The 20792-nt window shown below is 39.8% G+C and overlaps 1 protein-coding gene across 2 annotated transcripts in view; it reads right to left on the bottom strand.

Annotated features, from left to right (window-relative positions):
• The window catches only part of igsf21a (immunoglobin superfamily, member 21a), a 509658-nt gene that overhangs the window by 36564 nt on the left and 452302 nt on the right, over positions 1 to 20792 (bottom strand). For both annotated transcript variants that reach the window (XM_007230591.4, XM_015607518.3), the window contains exon 6: positions 17487 to 17967. In XM_007230591.4, the coding sequence (XP_007230653.1) occupies positions 17487 to 17967 (481 nt within the window). The remainder of the gene's footprint in view (positions 1 to 17486; positions 17968 to 20792) is intronic.

The raw sequence follows: 20792 nt of genomic DNA, 5'->3' as shown, positions 1-20792 counted from the left end.
ATCCCCACCAAGTACCTGGGGTCTCCCTAGCACATAATGCTACCAGTGCTAAGAAGGCTAAGGCTAGCATGTGCTTCCTGTGAAACACATGAAGCCACCTACCACACCATCCACAGCATTACGCCCTCATTATGGCTTATATATCAGCATTTTAGCTGCTAGTCAGAGTGAAGCTAATTTAACTTGAGTGAGTTATATTAGATTCACACCCAGTACCTAAGTCTCCCCTAGCACACAATGCTAGCAGTGCTAAGAAGGTGAAGACCATCACAGGATTTGAACTGCCAATAATAATTGACAGACAGACAGATCACTATTAACCCCAGAGGGAAATCAGCAAGCAGCTGCAATCAGCTGCCACTAGTTCATTTTAGCCAGTTACCAGCACCTAGGACTCCCATACCAGCCATCACAGAATTTTAATTGCCAATAATGATAGATGGACAGACAGACTGACAGGGAAATTTGCAAGCTGCTGCAACCAGGTGTCAATTATACAATGCAAACTTTCCATTAGTATGACACCATAATGAAACACAATCTAAAATATTCTACTGTGGGTGTTCTTTTTCCTTTTTAAAATACTAACTATGGCAAATGCAACATAATTTTGGCTTCTGAATCATAAGAAACTAGCCATCACAACATTTGAATTGTCAATATTGATTAATACAGACAGACAGATAAATCACTTCATTAGTACTAGTACAATGCCATTATAATGAAGCAGTATTAAAATGATTTTACTGTGGGCCTTTTTTGAGTCTTGTTATGGCAAATATAGCTTTTTTGGTTGCTAGTCACAGTGGAGATAATCCAACTGAGTGGAAACAGTGACTAATCACTCTTTTCATCATTCATCAAATAGCGTACATTGCCAACGTCTTTAAAAACTAACTTTACATAAAGATCAAACACTTTGAATTGCCAATAATGATAGATGGACAGACAGACAGACACACAGGTAATTTTCAAGCTGCTGCAATTAGCTGCCACTACTACAGTGCAATCTTGAAACTAGTACTGCGTCATTCTAATATACTCTAAATATCTACTGCAGGCCTTTTTTTTCTTTTTCAAGTCCTCGTTAAGGTTAATCTAGCTTCTTTGGCTGCTAGTCACAGTGGAGATAATCCAACTGTTGAAGAATGCTGGAAACAACGCCTAATCACTCTTTCCTCCATCAATCAAGTGGCGTTCACGTCCGCCCAAGCTAATGAGGCATCTTCCGGTTTTAGTCAGTTTAACGATTACACCCCACTGGTGCCTAATGGATTATGATTTCCATCCTCACATCTGTAATGGCTCCTGAGAATGTGTCTTTCACACATAAATCAAGTCCCAGGCAAGACATCACCTCATCACATGAAAATACGTAGAAGCCACTTTAGAGCGTCCGTCCTTTTCTTTCTCATTACAGAAATGGGGTCCGTTATTAGTCGCGGACACACTCGGCGAGAGAGATTTTGAGAGACGATACACGAGAGAGATTAAGAGCTTGTCCAGACATGAATCATGAGTTGATGACTCCATCGATTTCCTCCTGTGAGAAAACTGTTGAGAAACACAGGCGGGGCGGTGATATGGCCAGCTGATCCTGATGAAAGGAACAGCCACTCAGAAACTAACCCTGGCCTTTTCCCCTCCAGTATCAAGTGTTCAAATTAAGGAGATCAATAATCTGAATCGCCTATCCTGAGCCCCGGCGCTGAAGGTGAAAGTGAGCCGGTAGCTTGTGATATTTACGCACTCTCTGCAGTAAAGCCCACAGCTCTGCCAGCCCAGGCCATCTGTGGCCATATATTCCATACTGGTGTTTCTGAGTGCTGCAGGTGGGGACGGAGAGCGACATGGAGGAACTGGCTGTAACAGATGAGGTGACGTGATGCTTGGGAATGGCCGGGCTGCTGTCCAGCAGGAACAGTTGGCAGCTCGCGTCATCACCTTTGATTACGACAACACATTCTGCCACAGATCTGCCAGGCAAGGGGAGGGGAGTGCCACAGCCCAGGGTTAATAATAGTTCATATACGTGGTGAGCAGATACAAAAATGTTTCTGATCTCTGAATTGACCCATATAATATCTATTTGAATTAACATGCAAACAAAAAGGCCAAATCGTATGTTTTCACTCAAGATTATGACAATTCTTCCTGAAGGTTTTTGGAGACCAAATTTAATGATAAATGATGGAAGGAGTGCCCCTATCACTAGCATTATAAGCCTGTTGGGAGCATAGGCTAAAATCGCTGTATTTCAGAATGCTGGGGCTGAAGAGAGGTGGGCTATTCAACAAAAGTTCTTGTTATCATGTTTCACTACAATTCACACCAGATTTCTCCTTTAAATCCTGTTTAGGGAATCAACCTATAGTGTGGATTTTGATGGTGTAGCTGTTTTAAATACGTTTTAAATATTACAAATGATTGCAAATGTTTGACCGGTAGAGCAGAAACGAGCAGGAAGCTTGACTGTAAGCCTCCCTGATGAACACAGCTGGCCAATCTCTCTGTCCTTATTTGATCCTGTTCACTCGACCAACTGTGCCCCGGCCTAATCCCCCTCACAGTACCTATCAGAACATACTGTCAGAGTGGATTACAGCGGCCCAATGTGAAAGGGATTGTCTAATTTATGTGAATGGTCGTGAGGATGAATATTTGTTAAAGAAAGAAAGGAAGCAGCTTAAACTTCTGGGTAACAAAAAAAATCATCCACAGGATTTTGGGCTTTTGCACAGAAACACATTCTCCTACTTCAATCAGCCTTAACATTAAAACCACCTGTGTAATAGTATGTATCAAGACCCTCCACAAGAAACAGCAAACGAGAGCATTTTTAGCATTTTTTATTACTAGAGCAACTCTTTTAAGGGACTCAATCAGATGAGCTAACCTTGGCCCCCCACATGCACTCTTACACTTTACACTCCTGCTTCCAACACATCAACTTCATGAACTGACAGATTACTTGTGCCTAACATGTACGACCACAGTAAATAAATGTAACTAAAAAAGAATGCAATAATTTATAAATCTTATAGAGTAACTTTTTGTGAAATGGGAAAACTTTATTTGAAGGGGATTCTTAATGCATTCATAAGCACTGACTAATGTATTAATAAGCAATATTTGAATATTTATTAACAGCATTAAGTGCCTCTGTATGAAATAAATTTGATTGTATTGATAACATTATTGAGTGTTGAATTTTTTTAAACTTTATATATGTTCAAAACAATAATTTCTTGTCTACTGAATTGTGCTTAATGAAGGTGTTATAAAACAACACTTCTCAAAATCATTCATATAGCTCATCTCATGTATCATGTAACAACCAAAGCTAGTCATAAGAAGGGGTGGGAATATATATCATATAGTTTTTATTTACGACACATTATTGACATGCAGCATCAATTTTTTAAAACTCCCTAACCCTCTAACTACAATGCGACTCACTGCTTCATTACTCCAAGTGGGTGCACTAATTAAATCTTGTTGGAATCCTGTTGGTGGAGAAGTTAGCTGGAGCGCTTAGCTATACTGGCTACTCTGGGAGCAAAGTACAGTACAGTGCCAGAGTTCACTACCAGAGCAACCAGCACCAACATGTACAATCCCCATACTGTTCTAAAACTGCAAAATAAGCAAAAACAAGCACAGAGAGGCAGTCTACCAGCAGAGCAAGTGCTTGAAGCTCTGCTGGTAGACTGCCTCTCTGTGCTCCACTGTGTTTTCTGAGCCTATGGAGGTGCAAGCGTGGAGTGAGAACACACTAAACTGATAGCTAACCATAATCCTTCTGTGTGTGTGTTAAAGAGACATGAGCAAGCTAAGCTACACACTTCGTTGTACATTGCTCTACACTGGGTATGAAATTCTGTGAAACTGACACCAATAAATCTATAATTTGTTTTAGCATATTTATTGGAATTTTATCCTCTTCAGTAACACAGATGCCATAAAGTATTGTAATTAGAATTGTCTTGTGAAACATTAAGTATCACAGAATCACAGTATAGTGATATCATCATTATCCTGGGCAACATATTGTAATATCATATCATGAGATGCCCTGTGATTTACACCCCTAGTTATGAATTCCCAAATATTCCTTTATAAATGCAGTATTCTATTTCATTAAAAAACAATAACTTATTTAAAACTTTATGCAGCAATGCACCTAAAAAACATCAAAAAGGCAACGAAATTAAGTGGTACTAATAAAAACTCGTTCAAAGGCAAAGATGGACAGAGGTGCACAACTATTTATAAAATTCATAAAATGTTCCTCAATATAACATTGTGAAAATGTTGCATTTCTCGCCATCTACAGCCCATAATATCACCAAAAAACTTTGAGAATCTGGATAAATCCCTGTGTTTAAGGGACAAGGTTATCGGTCAGTACTGGATGCTGGGGATCTTTGGTCCCTCGGGTGGAAAGGTTACGCTCAAAAACAAGGGATAGGGGTACAAAAAAAAAGAGAGGTGAAATTGTTCTGAACATTGTGATATAAAACATGTAGGTATTATGTTGTATAAAAGTGCTTTTAATGTTGAATTTATTAAGATATTAATAATCGAGAAAATGCCCTCTGATGCTCTGAGCACTGATGATATCCATGATATGCTTATTATTGTATACTGTCGATTAGGTAAGAAAATATATCACGATACAATCAAATATTGTCATATTAGCCAGCTCTAGTGTTCACACACGCGCACACTCCCTCACATGCACCGACACACTTCCGTCTTCGGCAGAACATCTGTGTCCTTATTATCAGTGTTGTGACGGAGGAGTGTGTGTAGGCAGAGATCATCGCTCTGTTCGGGCCGAGAGATTAGAACTGAGATTTTTTTCGCTGAATCAGAAACACCTTGCCTCCGTGCAAAATCCTCTCTGCTGAGCTGGGGTTTAATTATGGAAAGGCACCGGCTGGATGGGCTGCGTGTTTCGGATTTGACTGACAGCCAGCTAGTCCGGGGCTTAAAGTCAGTGGTGCGCCGAGGTGGAGGGGAAGCTCAGACCCAGCCGCCTCCATTTGAGGAGCTGAACAGGCCGTGGTGCTGAACGGGCCGCAGAGCGTGAACGTTTAGCACATGTTCTACAACACTAGACCAGTCTGGGTCTGACTGCAGCTCACGTGAAAATAAAAAAAAAAACATGCAGGATTTATTACTCATACGCATCGGTGTGACTCGCTGTTTCATTTTCTGAGCAAACACACACAAACCAATCACAAGTACTATTGTAAGTGCTGAGATAACAGCACGAGTGAAGAAGTAAGACGGAGTGAGAGAGTGAATACAGCAGTTTTCTCAGGCTCTGCAAACCATCACTGACCATCAGTAAATTTAGCATTTTATTTGTAAATCAAGGGAGCAGAGTCTGGATGAAGAGTGGAGACCCTACTGGAAAAAACAGCTCATACCAGCTGATTTTACTTTTTACAGCTAAATGTATACATGTTTGAATAAAATGGACATTGTTATTCTATAAACTACTGACAAAATTGATCCCTAATTCCAAATAGAAATATTGTCATTTACATAAGTTATTTACAGAACAATGTAGTTAAAAATGCATGAAAACTGTTATTAAATATCAGGGTTATTCCACCAAATACTGATTTCTTAACTTGTTGAGTTAAAACTTTAGTGTTGTTGTTTCTAAATAAATATGAACTTTCTGATTCTTCTGATCTGAAAGCTCTACATGTTTTTTTGGTATTTTGGTAATTTTTCATTTTTTTTAAACAAATACTGTACATGACAATATTTTTATTTGGAATTTGGGAGAAATTTTATCAGTAGTTTATAGAATAAAATAGCAATGTTCATTTTACTCAAACATATTCAAACGTATAGCTGTAAATAGTAAAATCAGAAAAACTGATCATTTTGACATAGCCTCTTTTTCCAGAGCTGTATATATATATATATATATATATATATATATATATATATATATATATATATATATATATATATATATATATTAGGGTTAGTAACAATAACAGTTCCTGAAAAAAAAACTAATATATATGTATATAAGGGTTTTTAAGGAACATTTATTATTACTTATTGTATTAAAATAAATAATTATTATTATGTGTAAGTATATGCAATTTTTTATGTGTCGCTTACAGAAAAACATTAGAGACATTAAACTTCTTCCAGCCACTGACCAGCTGCTCTAACTGGCCTACCATCTAACCTAGCTGGTCTTCCAGCCACTGACCAGCTGCTCTAACTGGCCTACCATCTAACCTAGCTGGTCTTCCAGCCTTGACCAGCTGCTCTAACTGGTCAACCAGCTGACCTTGCTGGTCTTTCAGCCTCAACCAGCTCCTCTAACTGGTCATCCAGCTGGCCTAACTGGTCATCCAGTTGACCTAGCTGGTCTTCCAGCCACTGACCAGCTGACCTAACTAGTCTACCATCTAACCTAGCTGGTCTTCCACCCACTGACCAGCTGCCCTAACTGGTCAACCAGCTGACCTTGCTGGTCTTTCATCCTCGACCAGCTCCTCTAACTGGTCATCCAGCTGGCCTAACTGGTCATCCAGTTGACCTATCTGGTCTTCCAGCCACTGACTAGCTGACCTAACTGGTCTACCATCTAACCTAGCTGGTCTTCCACCCACTGACCAGCTGACCTAACTGGTCTACCAACTGATCAATCTGGTCTTCCAGCCTCGACCAGCTGCTCTAACTGGTCTACCATCTAACCTAGCTGGTCTTCCACCCACTGACCAGCTGACCTAACTGGTCTACCCAGTGATCTAGCTGGTCTTCCAGCCTTGACCAGCTGCTCTAACTGGCCTACCAGCTAACCTAGCTGGTCTTCCAGCCTTGACCTGCTGCTCTAACTGGTCAACCAGCTGACCTAACTTGTCGTCCAATTGACCTAGCTGGTCTTCCAGCCACTGACCAGCTGACCTAACTGGTCTACCAACTAATCTAGCTGGTCTTCCAACCTGGACCAGCTGCTTTAACTGGTCTACCATCTAACCTAGCTGGTCCTCCAGCCTCGACCAGCTGCTTTAACTGGTCAACCAGCTGACCTAGCTGGTCTTCCAGCCACTGACCAGCTGACTTAACTGGTCTACCAACTAATCTAGCTGGTCTTAGAATAGAATTGCCTTTATTGTCACATGGTCAACCAGCAAAATTAGCCATCAACCCATCCATACAATAACATACAAGGGGGAAACAGGACAGGATAGGAAGACAGGGTAAGCCGCAGCGTGTGCACGCGCCGCCACGTCTTCCAGCCTCGACCAGCTGCTTTAACTGGTCTACCATCTAACCTAGCTGGTCTTCCAGCCACTGACCAGCTGACCTAACTGGTCTACCAGCTCTAACCAGCTTGTCCAAGATGGTCAACAAGCTAAACCAGCTACATACCAGCTTGACCATCTTAGAATCCAAGGTGGTATGAGCTGGGTTTTCCAGCAGGGGAGACACACAGTCCAAGCTGCTTGAGGTCTAGTGTGAAGTTTCGGTCAATCTGTGATGGTTTGGAGAGACATTGCATCTGCTGGTGTTGATCCACTGTGTTCCATCAAGTCCAAAGTCTGTTAGATTGGTTTAATCACATTTACATTACATCACATGCTACGTTTACATTACAAGTCACACAGTCAAATCAGATTTTTGCTCAGATCAGATTTGGCTATAATGACAGTTCACATTCACAAGTGTCAGTGACCTGTATTTGTGTGTAATGTGAAAGACTCTGTCGTAGCTTTATAAATGGACATGGATGAGTTAGCAGCTCATATGTGGAGCATCTTTAGCTGGAGTGGAGAGTAAACAGCTGGTCTGAAGTTAATGCTCAGGTCGAGGAGATAAAAAAAAAGGTCAGGTGGTTTGCTTTTGCTGTTTTTGCAGCTATAGCTGCACAGCTGCACCAAGAGATGTGTGGAGACGAGAGGGAAGCACGTAGCGCATGCGTAAAAGCAAAAAGATGAATGAATTCCGATTTAACTGTCGCTATGTACTATATGTATCTTATGGAAGCCCAACTAAGTCATAATTATGAGATAGAAAGTCATAATTATGAGTAATCATAATTATGAGAATTATCTTATAAATATCTCATAATTATGACTTACTATCTCATAATTATGACTTACTATCCCATAATTATGACTTTTCTATCTCATAATTATGACTTAGTTGAGGACGTTTTTTTTTCTTCAGGTGGCGGAAATGGGCTTCCATAGTATCTTATTTAGGACCACATATGAAAAAATCAGAACTGAGCCACAATGAACATAAAATCATACTTGAATCACGTCAGCCTGGTAATGTGAACGTAGCCTTTTTTACCTTCATAATCTTTCACATGATTTTTGATTTTTTACCATTCTTTTTGAGTTTTGCATTTACCATTCCACCTTAAATTCTCCAAATTTATCATTACACCTTAAATGCTCCTAATTCATCTTTAAACCTTAAACGATGTTAATTTACCATTACAGCACAAATGCTGTATTTCTTTAGGCACATTAAACTTCTTCAGCGTCTGATGGAACAGAACTTCTAAATAAGAATCCAGGTTTAGTTTTATGAAGACTGTTCGTAATTTTTGCACAACATAAACAGAAATGTATGAAACTTACAAAGCACTTAAACATCCACTACAGGCCCGAGTGTGTGCCCTTTTAAGGTGGCAGGAAAACATGAACATGAAGTTAACATCTTAGCAGTGAGGAATTTGCTCATACTGTATAAGTTGTTCTACAGTAAACTCAAATACTCATGCAGAGAGTATTTACACTGATGTATAACCTTAAAGTATCTTTTTGAAACACAACCATTCACAATTAATGAGGCATTATGTTATTTATTTTTACATTTTGTGTACAGGCTGTATTAACAGGTCAATCCTGACTGTTCCAGTTCAGTGCCATGCATAGACAAATCTGCAGCAAGAATTTTAAGGATAACTTTTTTTTCTTCACATATTTTTTTATTAAAATGTTTAATGACATTCTAATCATAACCAAATATTTCATCTTCTTCTTACAAAGCTGCACTTTCTACAAAATGTCTCTGCATGTTTCAATGTGCTACAAAAGTGAGAAGTGAAAGGAATTGACTACAACTGCAGCCAAACAATGGATTTTGTTCATCAATTGTTCTTAAGAATAAATCTCTTCTTAATGCCTCCTTTTACACAGTTTTCACAAAGATTCTGACTGACAATCACCATTTTTGTGGCTGGGATTTGTTCAATTTAGAAGAACAATGGAACCCATTGTTATAAGAGCAGGGCTTTCAGGAACACACGTAGAAATGTGGGAAAATTGTTAGATAATATTGTTGGACGAGACTCAAGATCATATTGCGGATATACAAATGAAAAGTGGAGAGATCTAACAAACAAACTATCAAATTGGATTGGGGCATTCTTGAAAAAAAGCCTTTAATCATTAACTTCCAAAATATGTACTGATACATAGCTCTGACAAACAATAAAAGATCACTTAAAAAAAAATATATATATTTTTTATTTTACCAAATTGAAAACCTCTGGAATATTATCAAGAGGAAGATGGATGATCACAAGATGTCACAGGAGTGGCATAAAGTTATCCAAAAGCAGTGTGTAAGACTGGTGGAGGAGAACATGCCAAGATGTATGGAAACTTTTTTTTTTTGCATTATTTGAGGTCTGAAGTTCTGCATATTTTTTGTTATTTCAGCCATTTCTCATTTTCTGCAAATAAATGCTCTGAATGACAATATTTTTATTTGGAATTTGGGAGAAATGTTGTCTGTAGTTTATAGAATAAAACTGATTCAGAAACTGAAGTGGTCTCTTAATTTTTTCCAGAGTTGTGTATTCAAAGCTGATATACTTTTGCGAGTTGTTACTATGCCGATAGGATGGTGGTACAAAAGAAGGCAGAGCTTGTAATTCATAGAGAGATTTGAGTTGCATTTAGGTAGCCTCTACTTGAGCCAATAGGCTGGTTGAAAATGAAAAATGACAGATTAGTAGACTGAGAGAGGGATGGGCTTCAAAAATGCTCCTTGTCCAAAAACACTGTTATTTAGAAATGAAGGTTAATTTAAATTTAAACCTGAAAGTTTGTCATGGATTTACTTCTACTTAAAAAGAGAGAAATAATAGGAATGTATCAAAGTGTTTGAAAATAATAAAAGTTTAATATGATGTCGGCCCACCCTGTGCAGCTATAACAGCCTAAACTCTTTTAGGAAGGTTTTTCACATGAATTTGAAGTGTGTTTACAGGATGTTTTGACTATTTTTACAGAAGTGCATTTGTAAGTTCGGACAAGAAGGCTTAGTTTGCAGTCTCCACTCTAAATCATCCCAAAGGTGTTCTATCAGGTTGAGGTCAGGACTCAAGCCAGTTAAGTTCTTCCAGACCAAAACATTCTAACACTAACACTTTTGGCAAAATAATTTTAATTGATGGATATTCAGTGTATCACTATGTCAACTGGGAACATTGTAGGTTTAAATATATATTTTCTGTAACTGAATGGAAGTGCAACTATTTTCAATATTACTTGGGGTAAAAAAATATATATATATGCAGTTTACAGTTCAAAAGACCAATTAATCATGTATTTTCCACCCCTGCAAATCACCTATTAACTTCCCTTCTTCCTTAATTTCCACTCCTCTGTTTACCATTGTTGGTCATCATACTGTATCTCTACTTCAGTATTAATAATTAGTAAAAATAGTTACATTGTTAAGGCCCTGTGGTATTTATACAGGCTTACAGTGTTATCCTGAGTCAATACAGATACTGCAGTCTACATGTAAATACAAAGGGTGAACTCATGACCAAAATGCAAATTAAATTCTCTCCTTCTTCCTCTCTCTCTCTCTCTCTCTCTCTCTCTCTTTCTCTCTCAGCATTTCACACTCTCTCACTCACTTATGTACACACACACACACACACAGCATGACACAACATTAGTGTCACTCCAGGATGTGTGTTAGTCAGGAAACGTTTCCAGATGCTTTGAATTTTAAGTGTGTTCCAATTAAAATCAACAAATGTGCATTTTCTGTTCTGTATTCTCCAGGTAATAACAGTGAAATGTCGAAGGCAGGGCGCTCCATCCATTTCTGTAAAGAACACGGCTACTGGTAAATTAGTATCTGACGGTTAGTGAGCCGCCGTTTCTAGGCCTACACTCCTGTGAGTTGATTTTTTTTTCCCTCTAGCAGACGCCGTGTAGGAGCACGCCTTTCACAGCAGCTCCTGATCTGCCGCTTTGCCCTCTCGGGGCAGACTCGAATCAGTGTGGCCTTGTTTCACTATGGGTGACATTTTCATGTGTTATTTTGCATTGCACTCGGCAGGAACTGTGGGAATTCGTCTGTTAGAGAGCAGTAGGAGGCCAATGCAACCCAAAATTCTGCATCTCTGAGAGAGGGGTTAACACAGAAGCAGCAGCTGATATGTCACTCAGCAGGGGACTCGACTGTGCCATTTTCCACCAGCTAAGCTCTTCTGGAGATACTTGAGGAAAATCCATGGTCTTATCCATTTACACTGTGCTTAACATCTCCATGCTTCTTGCTGAGTTTATAGTAAACATTACTCCATACCTTACCCAGCATTATACAGTAAAAAGACGTTGAAAATAGTCTTGAAAATTAGACCAGTTTAAAGAATTATTTTTAATACAGAAATTTTGGCCTGATGAAAAGTATGTACATTATCTGCACTCAATACTTGAGACTTCTTTTGCATAAATTACTGCATTAAAGCAGGGGGGCATGGAGGCAATCAGCCTGAGGATTTGCTGAAGTGTTATGGAAGCCCAGGTTGCTTCGACAGCAGCTTTCAGCTCATCTGCATTGTTGGCTCTGGTGTCTCATATCTTATTTCTTGACAATATCTTATAGATTCTCTATGGGGTTGGTGTTAAAAGCAGGCTTTGGTACTTTGGCAGTGTGGGCTGTGTAGCCAAGTCCTGCTGGAAAATGAAATCTGCATCTCCATAAAGCTCATCAGCAGAGGGAATCATGATCTGTAAAAAAATCCTGGTAGACACTGTGCTGCTGTGCTGACATTGGACTTGATATAACAAAGTGTACCAACACCAGCAGATCACATGGTTCCCAAAACTATCACCATCTTGGACCTCAAGCAGCCTGTACACTCTTGATTTACAAATGAAATGCAGAACTTACTACCATGTGAAAGCAGGACTTTGGAGCACTGAGCAGCAGTCCAGTCCTTTTTCTCCTTGGTGCTTCTGACTTTGTCTCTGGGTCATGAGTGGATTGACACAAAGAATGTCACAGTTGTAGCTCATGCCTAAACTAAACTTCAGCCATGTGATGTCTACAACGATCACACAGTCGAACATTTGTAGAAGAACAGGATAGCACTGTGAGGCTCTGTGAGAATCCATGTTCTTCTATTCTGCCTGACCAGGCATGAAATGCACAGACGGAGTGAGAGGATTTTTCAGGAAAGAATGGAAAGATCTGTGTCAGAGAGAGAGAGAGAGAGGGAGAGAGAGCACTGCAGGTTACCTGTATGGACCCCGGCTCCCTGCATCTTGCTCGCTCTCTGTCACTAAGTGAGAGGAACGTCTGTTTAGCGTGTCCTGCATCGTGTTGTCGGGGCTGATAGAGGGAGGGTTGATGGAGGGAGGGCTGATAGAGGGAGGGCTTGTTTGGCCTTTGAAGTGATAATGGTGTCTGCTGGAGGCCATCTTTGTTTTAGCATTAGCAAATGTCTCAGGCTCTGATCTCCCAAAAAAATAAGGCTTGTTGGTAACCTACTTCACTCAGTCACTCACTCACTCACTCAGTCACTCACTCACTCAGTCACTCACTCAGTCACTCAGTCAGTCACTCACTCACTCACTCACTCACTCACTCACTCAGTCACTCACTCACTCACTCAATCACTCACTCAGTCACTCACTCACTCACTCACTCACTCACTCACTCAGTCACTCACTCACTCACTCACTCAGTCAGTCACTCACTCAGTCACTCACTCACTCACTCAGTCAGTCACTCACTCAGTCAGTCAGTCACTCAGTCACTCACTCACTCAGTCAGTCACTCACTCACTCAGTCAGTCACTCACTCAGTCACTCACTCAGTCAGTCACTCACTCAGTCAGTCAGTCACTCAGTCACTCACTCACTCAGTCAGTCACTCACTCACTCAGTCAGTCACTCACTCAGTCACTCACTCACTCACTCAGTCACTCACTCACTCACTCACTCACTCACTCACTCACTCACTCACTCACTCACTCACTCAGTCACTCAGTCACTCAGTCACTCAGTCACTCACTCAGTCAGTCAGTCACTCAGTCACTCAGTCACTCACTCACTCACTCAATCACTCACTCAGTCACTCACTCACTCACTCACTCACTCACTCACTCAGTCAGTCACTCACTCAGTCACTCACTCACTCACTCAGTCAGTCACTCACTCAGTCAGTCAGTCACTCAGTCACTCACTCACTCAGTCAGTCACTCACTCACTCAGTCAGTCACTCACTCAGTCACTCACTCAGTCAGTCAGTCACTCAGTCACTCACTCACTCAGTCAGTCACTCACTCACTCAGTCAGTCACTCACTCACTCAGTCAGTCACTCACTCAGTCACTCACTCACTCACTCACTCAGTCACTCACTCACTCACTCAGTCACTCAGTCACTCACTCACTCAGTCACTCACTCAGTCAGTCAGTCACTCAGTCACTCAGTCACTCACTCACTCACTCACTCAATCACTCACTCAGTCACTCACTCACTCACTCACTCACTCAGTCACTCAGTCACTCACTCAGTCAGTCACTCAGTCACTCACTCAGTCACTCACTCACTCAGTCACTCACTCAGTCACTCACTCACTCAGTCAGTCACTCACTCACTGACATCAGAACAGTCATGTTTTTTGCTTACAAGAAATGCAAACATTTACAGAACAGTTTCACTAATTAGAACTGCAAAGCAAAATTCAATGCTAATATTTTATCCAATGTAGAGCATTAACATGGTACAGTGTCTATAAGGCTACGTTCAGACTGGAGGTGTGCCCTCTTTGTTGTATCATACACTATATAGCTTGACAGCAATATTGTAAATTAAAAAAGCAGTATTGAAAGCAGTCTGTTTTTACTGGCCAGTTTTAAGGGTATTTTTTGTATTGTTTTTCAAGTTTGCAGTTTATAAGCATGCACTGAATATTCTGCACTTGGACATTTTTACATTAAATTATTTTTTTATGTTACATTATTTATTTTGTTACATTATTATTTAATTAAAAAATTAGACTTGTGGTGCATTTTGGTCATTAAAAATAGTTAAAAACACAAAAACAATTAAAACATAACTTAACCCAATTCCTCTAGCAACACCCAGACCTCATTACTGCCACACCTGTTAAATAGAACCTGCCTGACAAAGTAAAGTATGAATAAGAAAGAAAGTAATTGAGAAGGTCTGGAAAAGGTTATAAAGCCATTTCTAAAGTTTTAGAACTCCAGCGAACCACAGTGAAAGCTATTATCCATAAAAAGCTATTTTCACAGGAAAGGCCGGCCAAACAAAATTACCCCAAGAGCACAGCGACAACTCATCCAAGAGTTCACAAAAGACCCCACAACAACATCCAAAGAACTGAAGGAGTGAAGGCTCATCTCAATTTTGCCAGAAAACATTTTGATAATCCCCAAGACTTTTGAGAAAATCCTGTTGAACTTTTTGGAAGGCGTGTGTCCTATTACATTTGGCGTAAAAATAACTTTGCATTTCAGAAAAAGAACAATATACCTACAGTAAAACATGGTAGTGTGATGGTCTGGAGCTGTTTTGCTGCTTTAGGAGCTGGAAGATTGCTTTAACGGAATAAAAACGGAATCATGAACTTCGCTGTCTACCAAAAAATCCTGAAGGAAAATATCCAGTCATCTGTTTGTGACCTCAAGCTGAAACGAACTTGGGTTCTGCGGCAGGACAATGATCCAAAACACACCAGCAAGTCCACCTCTGAATTGCTGCAGAAAACAAAATGAAGACTTTGGAGTGGCCTAGTCAAAGTCCTGACCTGAATCCTATTGAGATGCTGTGGCATGACCTTAAAAAGGCGGAATGTTGGAAAACCTTCCAATGTGGCGGAATTACAACAATTCTGCAAAGAAGAGTGCAACAAAATTCCCCCACAGCGCTGTGAAAGACTTATTGCAAGTTAGCGTCAGTGCTTGATTGCAGTTGTTGCTGCTAGGCGTGTTTACTTGTGTTGTCTTTGACTAATATTTAAATCAGTTTGATGATCTGAAACATGTGAGAGTGAAAAATAAGAAATCATGAAGCAACTTTTTGCCTAATTTAGAAAAAAGGACCCACCTGTGTCTAATGTGTGTCTAATTTCCATACATGCTAATCCGATCTCATCACTTACAAACAACAGTTCAGACAATCATCTCACCAGATCTAATTTGAGAAACAGATCTGAACTGCCTGCAGTCTGAACACAGTCTAGGTGAGTCAGTGCATCAGATTCACAGTTTCTTGGTAGAAACCACTTGACAACTTCAGTGTGGTTTACAACAAAGCTATTTCTAAGGCCATCGTGTGCTTCAGTTCTCACTCTAATTCAGGTTGACTTTTTCAATAATGGGTGTAAGTTAACTCAATCTAGCGCACAGACAGTGCAATGAATTGGCCTGTCAGTCACCAGAGAATTTCTGCATCCCGCGTTAGACCTCGCAATCTGCTCGCCTGTAACACAATTAAGCAACAAATGGAAATCAGAGCTGTTCTAAACGCAGCTGTCAGAGGGCGATGTAAAGAGCTGCAGAGATGATGGGAGGAAGGAGGTGGAGGACAGGCAGGAAAATAAAAGTAGCTCCAAGGATAAACCCTTCTCTCTGCTGTATCTAAAGCCTGATCAGGTAAAATAAATTAAAAACAGCGTTTAGAGTTAATATACTCAGATTGTATAGTAGGAGGCTTCGAGGAATTTGACAGGATACCATTTGGTGTATTATTTAGTACAAGCTCTTTAATTTAACACACACCAGTCTATTGCCAATTCACATTACTTGTGCCAAGTGGTTCCAAATGTATAAGATATTTTACATTACCATAGTTATAATAATACCATAATAATAGCTTTGCTGAGAATTCTGTTAGGAACGTGATGGGAAGGTATAACAGCAACAACAACAAAAGAAAACAGTATTTGGCATAATTAAAAAAATATTGTTAATATCTTAAAATGAGGATATCCTAAGGCAGGTGTATTGTAATAAATGAATCTAGATTTGATTTAGAGTTAATTAGGTAAGCTTAAACTCCAGTAGAGTTTATCTGAACTCCAGTAAAAATCCACAGGGGTGTGACCAGCCACAGTGACGTCATAAAAACATAATGACTTTTTCTCCCCTTTACACAATTGTTTTGAATTGTTTACATAAAATATGTCACAATGATGAAAGATGACAATAAACAAATGTATCTGTCACATCAAAGTGTAAAAGCACACCCTGTTCACTCCATCACTTCTGATTAAGATTATGGAAACACGCAGACTGTTGCCATATGCTGCACAAACTGGTTGTCAATCAAATTTCTAAATGCTGGTATATAATAAAAAATTGTATTGTGTATTATGTATTGTGGTGAATCAGGCAGACTACAGTCTGTAGCTCTATATTCCACATTCAGCAACCTGGAAAAAAGAAAACATGCATGCAGCTGAACACGCATGTGTGTGTGTGTGTGTGTGTGAAAGAGAGAGAGAGAGAAACAGAGAGAGAGACTAAATTTTTGCAAAAAAGTAATCTACCTTCTGAAGCAAGCAATGCTGTGATTTGTCAATAAATCCAACTGCTAATGCGTCTCTGTAAAAATTGTTTATGTGATTAATTTGGTTAAATTTAATTTTTCTAATTAGTAATAGCAATAATATATAGGAGAATTCTAAAAGGAAATATCAAGACATCTGTCAATTAACTGAATCTCAAAAGAAGGTTGGTGACCCCAAGCACACAAACGGTTTAAAAAGGAATAAAGTTAACGATTTGGAATATTGTCTGACCTTAATCCAATGGAAATGTTGTGGAAGAGTCTATGCGAGCAGTTAATGTGAGGAAACCCACCAACATCCCAAAGTTGAAGCTGTTCTGTTTGGAAGAATGGGCTAAAATTCGTCTAAGCCGGAGTGCAGGACTGATAAACAGGTACGGAAAATGTTTAGTTGCAGTTATTGCTGCAAAAAGGGGAAATAACGGGATAATGAAAGTATAGGGTTCACATACTTTTACCACTCACAAATATGTAATAATAGATAATTTTCCTCAATAAATAATTTGGTTCTCTTTAATTGGGTTCTCTTTATCTACTATTAGGAAAATCTGGTGATGTTTTAGGTCATATGTATGCCACTTTCAAGCACCACTGCATGTGTATAAAACATAATTTCAAAGAATCGCCTACTTACCCAAAGTAACCTCAGTCTGCATAGGCATGGAAAGGGCTGGGTGTTTGACCTCGCAGCTGAACAGGGCGTCATTGTCCAGCTGGGGGTTGAGGGTCCAGGTGAGCTTGGCCTGGACCAGGACGGAGCCGTCGCTCTGGGGAATGTGTGTGTTGCTGAAAAAGTAGAGCGGGTCGGTGCTCTGCACCCAACGCGGGAACTCTCGGCTCACCACTGTCTCTGGGATTGCCTCTGTGGCCGGGCTGGGCTCCAAGCGCGGCTGCCTGGCGGTGTAGCTCCTCTTCGGGCTCTCGGTGTATAGTCGGCCTGGCCGGCCATCCGGACCCAGCAGGGAGAGGGACTTCTGCAGCTTGGTGTCATCCAGGTCCCTGCTGATGAGGGGTCTGGCCCCACGAACACCGGCTGAACCCCCGCCCTCATCACCCACCGTGGGTGAAATGTAGGAGATCACTTCTATCAATTCCCCGTCCCGCTTAAAATACACCTGCAACAGATCAACACAGAGACAGAGAAGAGGGAGTTAGCACTGCAGCTACAGCTAAAGCATCCTACTGAGATTCCAGCCTTTCACATTACAGGGTTGCAGTGGCACACATCCAGTCTCTAAACATTTAACGTGCCATTTATTTAACAGTTAATGGAAAGGCCCATAAAGGGAAATAAGGGGAATTTAAAACGTAGGCCAACGCTAATGTTTATGACCACAGGAATGTGTTGGCAAAGGCTAATCATTATAGCTAATTTCCCTAGATGGACCATCGTGGTCTTCTTAAATTAAATGCTGTGGTCATGTTCTAAGTATGCCATTAATTCCCTGTAGTCGTCATCTACAATGACTAAACCCAGGCACAAATCAAGTGCAATGATTTTAAAGATTAGCAATGCAATTCTCTTATATGGGCTACATACCAAAGTCTATACTGTAGTTATGATAGCACTGGTTTTCTATGAAGGCTTATTACTCAGTAGCCTAGTCGCCACACATAAAACAAGAAAATTTGACCATTTCATACCAAATTTAGTAGAAAGCTCCCCAACTCTGGAATAACTTTCCCCAAAATATTTTGGACTCAAACTTGCTTGTTTAGTTGAGCTTTTGAAAATGAATGTTTCCTTTAGATACGACTGTAGATTCAGGGGTTCTTGGACATAGGGAATTGTGGTAAACTGAGACAATGGTGCTGTTATCCACTGTAACCCACAGCACGGTCACTCAGGTTTGTGGACGGTGGATTGTGTGGATGCCAATGTTTCTGGGTGCCTCCGTGTCTATGTTACCTTCTGACTCTGTCCCTTTTGTTAAGCTGTTATTGACGGGAGTTACTGACTGCCCACCTCTCTGGCCTGTCACTGCCGGATGTTCGACCCTCAACTCCTCATGTCACCTGCCCATATTCACAAGCACCAATGCTTTTTAAATAATGCAGACCGTTTAAACAATCCAGACTCTTGACTGGGTGTAAAATAGCACCAAGAGACACACTACCTAAAAATAGCCTCAGCCGAATAATTCACTTGATGCCTTTAGTGGCAAGACCCAGTGTCTAATCAGAACACACAAAAACATGTTCTGTCACAGTTCAGTTTTCATTATTTAGTATGGCAAAATGTCCATATACTTCATTGAAACCTTAAAATTACACATGGAGTTTTTAGTTTTCTTAGTAGATTTCTGTTGTGGAAAAACGCTTTGACTCCAAAACAAGGATATTTATATTTTTTATATTTATAATGACCTATTGATTCCCTGATTATTATTCCAGCCACTAAAGCTGGCTCATCAAGAATGTTAATAATGTTTTTAATCAAGTAATTGGCTTTAATTGAGTAATTTCGACAGCCCTAAAGCATATATTACTGTGGCCTCATCAAATATTGCAAATAGCTCATAAAATGTGCTGTGTATGCTGTGTAAACAGAGTACGCTGTGCCTCATTTCAGGCCACACTAATGACAGTAATGGGTTACTTATAAACATCGATGTGGAACAACAACAAGAAATGTATGCAAACAAAAGTCAGAATGAAGTATTAATACTAGTAGCTGCAGCAATCTATCTAAATTACATTCACTCTGACTGGAATATCTAAAGACAGAAATCTGGGCCACAGCTAGGCCTGATCTGTGCAGTGCTGTCATTAAGCCACAGCTGAGACATGTGCTGTGTGTTTTGTATTGTAGTGCTCTGCAGACAGAGCACATTAATATTACACAGGCTTTTACTGTGTTCTGTTTTTGTATTACATGTTCTGAGTGGTAAATAATTTGACAGAGAATTAATGCCCCACCTGCACGATTCTGTATATATATATAAAAAAAGGTTTATATTTGATTTTGTGTCCTGTGTACACAAAAACACTATTTCCAATCATGAAAAAACAGCCATGTATGTGTTATACAGCAGTGCCATTATTACAAGCTATAACATGAACCTTGAGTGTTTTTTACCACAATTCCGCTATCACTGTTTATTTAAATATTTTGAGTTAAAGTGGACGAGAAAAATACAATCTGTTTGGTTATAAACACTAAGCGAGTTAAAATAGTTCCATGTGATGGAGTAATACACGGAGAGCTTTGGTTACAGTGCATTACCAGCTGATAATGACACTCATAAAAAGCCTCTCAGCCATTCATATTGCATGGCCAGAACTAACTGTGGTATAATTAAATACGAATCAGTTTAAATATGGTTCTTTTATAAATACACTGCTGAAAAGTTTTAAAACACCCCTATATTTTGATGACTCATTCATGACCCGGACCTAAAAGCTGTTTTTGTTTTTTTATCTTATTAACAACTTTATTACTGCACTTCACCTGTCAGACATCTAAATATTCTCTTCACTGCTGAAACTCAGACTTAGTTCAATGTTAAGCTGAGCTAAAGCATAAAGCTGTTGCCATGTGGGTCAGCCAGACGTGACTCTTCCTGCACCAGTTTTCTCCAGTGTCCAAGAGTCATTTGAAGGTGTAGGAAACAGTATGATGAAAGTGTGAATGTAGTGTGTGTAAGTATAAGTGTAAATGCTCCAGTAGAGAGTGAAGCATTTCTCTTTTTTCAATGCTCAGTTTATTTCCATTTCTACAGATCAGCTGTAAGCCGCTGTAAGGTTTACTTTCAGGCCATTTCAGGTTATTCACTGGAGCTAAAGAGCTTAAATGGCAAAAATCAACATAAAAAAATGAATGTTCTAAAACTGTGCCTTTTCGTCCATATAAATATAAAAAAGACTCTAGATTTTCTAATTCTTTTGACTATGGTGACTGTGCTCTGTTTCAGTGGCACATTTAGATTTTCTAAAATTA

The sequence above is a fragment of the Astyanax mexicanus genome, chromosome 24, assembly GCF_023375975.1.
Source record: "Astyanax mexicanus isolate ESR-SI-001 chromosome 24, AstMex3_surface, whole genome shotgun sequence".
NCBI lineage: Eukaryota > Metazoa > Chordata > Actinopteri > Characiformes > Acestrorhamphidae > Astyanax > Astyanax mexicanus.
Note: the sequence above shows the minus strand (reverse complement) of the source record. Positions and strands in the feature narration are given on the sequence as shown.